Below are 6060 nucleotides of genomic sequence, written 5' to 3'. Positions count from 1 at the left end.
TAAATTTTGTACTAAAAGAGTTATCTCCCCTTAAATGGCACATTTGAAAAAAAAGATTTTAAAACCAAAAGAAATTATATTTGTTAAAATATTTTGAATAATACGATTAATTAACAAGTTTTCTCTAAATAAAAAAAAAAGTATAACCATTGAATTGCAAATCTGTCTCCAAATTTGCAGATTTAGGCAAATAACTAAACCGATTTTGTGCTGTGATTGTACAATTCAAGATGGCGGTATACCATGAATCTACCTTAATATATTTTCTTTATGTCATAATAGCGTCAATGAAGTAAAAAAAAACAATAAAATGTTCATGACTGTATTTTTCTTGGGGGGATTGAATTTTTACAAATCAAATAAAATATTTGTATTCCGTATAATTTGGCATGGAAATTCAGTGCAACACTACAGCTCATAAGTATATAATAATCCACTAGATTGCCCAATCTAAATTACCAAGTAGTAAATAAATACATGTAAACACAGCATACAGCTGACAATTTCATCATACATGTACTAAACTAGAAATAACTTTAATGTGACGGTTGCTCTTATGTTTAAAGACGATGTTGTTACTTATTATATTTCTCTTCAGCTTTGGTAAGTTCAACTTTCATATTGATAACACTATTTGAAAAGATGTTTTAATTGTTTAGGATTTTATGTTTAAAGGTTGTTTTTAATCTTTAGGATAAGTTTAATTCTCCCATATGGTCAGAATTACTTTGTAAATATGGCTTTGGACAATAATTTTGAGGTACATAAGCATTAGTGCGTATCTTTTAAGTTTGCAACAAACGCTCTAAACCCACGGTTTTATTTTTATTTAATACTTTCACCACTAGGTCGATGCCACTGCTGGTGGACGTTCGTCCCCGAGGGTATCACCATCCAAGTAGTCAGCACTTCGGTGTTAACATGAATATCAATTAAATGGTCATTCTTATAAATTTCCTGTTTACAAAACTATAAATTTTTCGAAAAAATTAAGAATTTTCTTATCCCAGGAATAGATTACCTTAGCTGTATTTAGCACAACTTTTTTGGAATTTTGGGTCCTCAATGCTCCTCAACTTTGTACTTGTTTGGCTTTATAACTATGTTGATCTGAGCGTCACTGATGAGTCTTATGTAAACGAAACGCGCGTCTGGAGTATTAAATTATAATCCTGGTACCTTTGATAACTATTCAACATGAAGAAACATACGATATTGTTTATAAATACCTTATAACATGGTGAAACATACGATATGTTTTATTAGTCCCTACCGACGAAGTCGAAGGGGACTTTAGGTTTGCACTCCATCAGTCTGTCTGTCTGTCTGTCTGTTCGTCAGTCCGGCAAATCAGTTTTCCACACTTCTATCTTCCTTCTTGAAGATATTGATTTAATATTTGTTATATAGTTTTATCATGACAAGTTATAGATCATTTTGATGAAATTTGTTCCGTTTTGATGATTTAGTCCAGACTTATGTTAAACCATATTTCTATACAAAGAGAGATAACTCATTTTTTAACAGAAATTCTTTAGGTATATTATTTGAAAAATTTGTGCCAGGTTTGTTTGTTATTTTGTATAAACTAATTTTACGAATGATATATGCATGTATATAAAAAAAATATTAAGTAAAATCCTTTAATCAGATAATAATATATTTTTTATTAAGGTATATATTTCATTACATTACATTGTGTAGATAATAGTTGTTGACATTTTTTAGATAAATTACAAATCTATTTTAGTTAGGGACAAAGGAAAGAAAAAATATTTGGAACTATTAATTATAATTTGAAAATAGATATACATTGTATTACATCATATCTAATTTTATTGAAGTATCAATCATATCAAATGTAAAGAGTGTTTTCCAATTTTTTTTTTCATCAAGCATTGGTGTATAGTATTTTCATTGCGATAAGACGTGTCACGGTACTTTTCTATCCCAAATTCATGTATTTGGTTTTGATGTTATATTTGTTATTCTCGTGGGATTTTGTCTGATGCTTGGTCGGTTTTTGTGTGTGTTAAATTGTAGTGTTGTGTCGTTGTTTTCCTCTTATATTTAATGCGCTTCCCTCAGTTTAGTTTGTTACCCCGATTTTGTTTTTTGTCCATGGATTTTTGAGTTTGAACAGCGGTATACTACTGTTGCCTTTATTCATGACAAGTTACAGATCAAGTTCAAACTTTTGGTTTCGGTCTGATAATTTTGTGCATGTTATGGTCATTTGACTTGAAAAATTCGCTCATACAATCAGTTTTCAACACTCTATTTAGTCATGCTTAAATATAATGACTTGTTTCTTTTTGTTTACACCATGACAAGTTATAGAACAAGTTAGCATTTTGTTCCGTATAATGTAATTTTTACCATGTAGGGGACTATGTATTGCCAGGCAATTCTCTCCGAATGCTTGTTTAATATCTTTTTACATGGTGAAAAATACGATATTTTTTTTATTTAATGCTTTACACATTGTGAAACACACGATGTTTTTATCTAAAATATTTTTACATGGTGAAACAAAGGATTTGTATAATAAGACTATACAAATCTTTGGTGAAACATACGATATTTTTATTTAATATCTTTTAACATGGTGAAACATATGATATTTTTTATTTTTATATCTTTTAACATGGTGATACATATAATAAGATTTATTTAATATCTTTAAACATGGTGAAACAAACGACATTTTTTTTATTTATTATCTTTTTACATGGTGAAACATACAATATTGTTTATTTAATATCTTTTAACACGGTGAAACATACGATATTTTTGTTCCCAGAAAGCAGCAGTTCATATGTAAAAATGAAAAATTAAAACAATGAAGATACTTTTTAATCAATATTGTTGTATCATGAACATATATTCAACGTTGTCAAAATTAAGTTCTGTGCAACGAACATGAATATTTCATTACCCTTACTGTGCATGTAGGAAACCAAGCAGATAGCGTTTCGATGAACGAAGATGATTTCCTGTCCCTGTCCTGTTCCTGTACAACAAAATGGTTCGCCCCTCAAACAAGGAACAGCCCATTACTAACGTTAATCACAGTCTAGCAATACAAAGGATAGTCAAGTTTGTAAGTGTTGGGAGAATATTTGTTTCAATGTAAAGGACAAGTTTTCGAAATAACATCTCACAATTATGAAAATAATAATAATAAAAAAAATAGGACAAACCCTTGAGAGAAAAACTTTAAAGATATAACACGATGCCATTATTATATATTATCACTATATGTATATACTCCGAATTTATATAAACAATTCATGTTTCATTTTGCACTAAGGATTTGTAATGCTGAAATTGACATACAATGCAAGTCATGATATACTTATTTTGTCTTTGTATGATTTGCAAGAACTCGAATGAGCTAGAATTAGATGCATGGATGCCAACAACATGGACAGATACGCGACTCAGTGAAGCAGCAGATAGATTCCGGGACGATTTCAGTCATATTTCTATTCCGCAGTCTGTAGTATGGCTACCCGATATTACTTTGTACCAACGGTAGGTCATATTGATAATGTTGTTTAGTTTTAATTATATTGTGGAATGTGTTAATAATTCCATTTTAATTATGATTGATTTTCATGCAAACAATTTCATATTTCTACCTGATTGAAAACTTGATGTTCAATTGAAGTTTACTTCCCTGATAAATATTCGGATTCAACAACTTTAAAATCTATTTTTATTTCGTATTGTGACAAATGAGTTTTCTTCGACAATATGAATAAAATTAAAAATGGAAATATACTTTACCAAATGCGCGTTACGTCTACATAGGACGCATCAGTGACGACATTATCATGATGTTTAAAAGGCATATTAAAGTACGAAGTTGAAGAGTATCGAGGGTCCAAAATTCAAAAAGGAAATTTATTTTCATATTATCGAAATTGTGCGTTTTCTGCTTTAAAGGGGTGCTTTAATCTTATTTTACAGTGTTTGCAAGAAAAACAGTATGCATGTTTTATGAAAATAAAAACATATTGTATGATATTTTTTTGAAGACCAACGACACAACTTGACTATGAACCAAATGTGTTACTGTATGACAGAGGTCGAATGGTGTATGTTCCATCGTCTCGGATTTGGACGGACGATTGTAAAGATGTAGGTAAAGGTATTACCGAATGCTCCTTCCAGTTTGGTCCATGGAGTTACGACACTGATGACGTTAATCTAATGTCGGGTGGGATTTCAATGTATGAATTTCGTGAACATCAAGAGTTTGAGATTGTTGAATCAACAGCAGTTCGAATGGATTACAAAGGACCATGCTGTGAAGGATATTGGGCTTGTATCAAGTACACCCTTTCTATAAAGCGTCGCTAAGTACAGACAACTTTAAATAATTAAATTGTATTAAATTCATGTATCATTTAGAAGTCTCCTTATTAAACAATTGTAAAATTCAATTTCTGAGTTAGCGGACCACGATCTATCCATTATCCTTTTTTTCTTAACGATAATTGTGTTATCAGTATTTTTAAAGATGATATTCGTGTTTGTTGCACACTCTATAATAAATTTTTTTGTCACTAAAAGGTATATGAAAATTATAAAGTCGTTTTTCAAACATGTTTGCTTATTTGATATACTAATAAAGCATAATAGTCTACTGGACTAGATGTTATATGGAACTTATCAGTTCTGGAAGGTATGCTATTTTAAATGCGTCGATGTATCATCCTTTGGTCTTTTGTTTTTTTGTAACTCAACATTATCTAGCGTTATCAATTTGAAATAAAAAAGAAAGTTGCTGAAAACAGACGAACTAGCTAAAGACAAGCATTCTCAGACAAACATTAATCGACATTTTTTTTAGCACACGAGACCAAAGTTTTGGGTCATTTCTAAGGGACACACACTATCTAAGTTTAAATTATTTTTAGAGGAAACACACGAGACCAATAATAATTTCCATAGGGTGCACTCCAGAACAAAGATAAAAATAACATCCAAAGGGTACATACGAGACCAAAGATTGAAATAACCTCAAAAGGGTACATGAAGCCACGTTACAAAGTTTGGAATAACTGTCTGCTCTATGGTCGGGTTGTTGTCGCTTTGACACATTTCCCATTTCCTTTCTCAATTTCATCTTCATCGTACACAAGCAACCACCGTATGGAATTAACTCAAAAAGAGTACACACGACGCATTCGTCTAATCAGCCATTTCTACATTAGAAAATGCCTGTATCAAGCGAGGAGTGTGACCGTTGTTATCTATCCGTTTGATGTGTTGAGCTTTTGATTAGGGACTTTCCGTTTTGAATTTTCCTCGGAGTTTTGTATTTTTGCAATTTTACTTCTTGATATGCCTTCCACTTAAATAAAACCAGGTTCAACCCACCATTTTCTACAAAAGGTCATGCTTGTTCTAAATCAGAAATGCGACAGTTGCTTTCCATTTGTTTGGTGTATTTGAGCTTTGGATTTTTACATTTGATAAAACATTTTTCGTTTTGAATTATCCTTGCTTGGAGTTCGATATTTTCTCTTTCCAAAGATTAGAAAAACTTTCCAAAGTTACCAGACGAGAACAAAGAATTCCATAATCAACAACGGATAAACACGTGACCAAATTTTGGAATGATATCTAAAGAGTTTGTAACCCGGATTAGTTTTCTCTCAATCGATTTATGACTTTTGAACACTGGTATACTACTGTTGCCTTTATCTATACACACACGACCAAAGTTTAGAAAACCAATCATATAGACCGTTCTAGAGCTTAAGAACATACGATACACTTTTGATCTCACCGTGATTTTGTAATGAACATTTGCATACAAGCTAGTTTTCACTTAGTCAATTCAAATATGTAATTAAAATTATACCTTCATGTGGTACTTTAAGAGATAAATGAGGTCGACATTTCAGATATTACTAAATACTTCAGTTATTTGGACATTTCTATTCTTTGTATAGACACACTTTAATTTTCTGTTTCAAAAGATAAACACAAGCAGATTTTTGTTAAAATATTTTGGAAACTCTTCTTTATTCAAGTATGCTCTAA

The 6060-nt window shown here is 30.9% G+C and overlaps 1 protein-coding gene across 1 annotated transcript; it reads left to right on the top strand.

Moving 5' to 3' along the window:
• Window positions 1-446: 446 nt before the first annotated feature.
• LOC139482889 (neuronal acetylcholine receptor subunit alpha-6-like) lies at window positions 447-4421 on the top strand. Its single transcript, XM_071266919.1, has 4 exons — window positions 447-603; window positions 2956-3103; window positions 3386-3537; window positions 4044-4421. The coding sequence occupies exons 2-4, from the start codon at window positions 3026-3028 to the stop codon at window positions 4366-4368; spliced, it is 555 nt and encodes a 184-aa protein (XP_071123020.1). The 5' UTR covers window positions 447-603; window positions 2956-3025; the 3' UTR covers window positions 4369-4421.
• Window positions 4422-6060: the final 1639 nt, after the last annotated feature.

Source organism: Mytilus edulis, chromosome 7, assembly GCF_963676685.1.
Source record: "Mytilus edulis chromosome 7, xbMytEdul2.2, whole genome shotgun sequence".
In the NCBI taxonomy this organism is placed as follows: domain Eukaryota; kingdom Metazoa; phylum Mollusca; class Bivalvia; order Mytilida; family Mytilidae; genus Mytilus; species Mytilus edulis.
The sequence above is the reverse complement of the archived record's forward strand: the minus strand, read 5'-3'. Positions and strand labels throughout refer to the sequence as shown.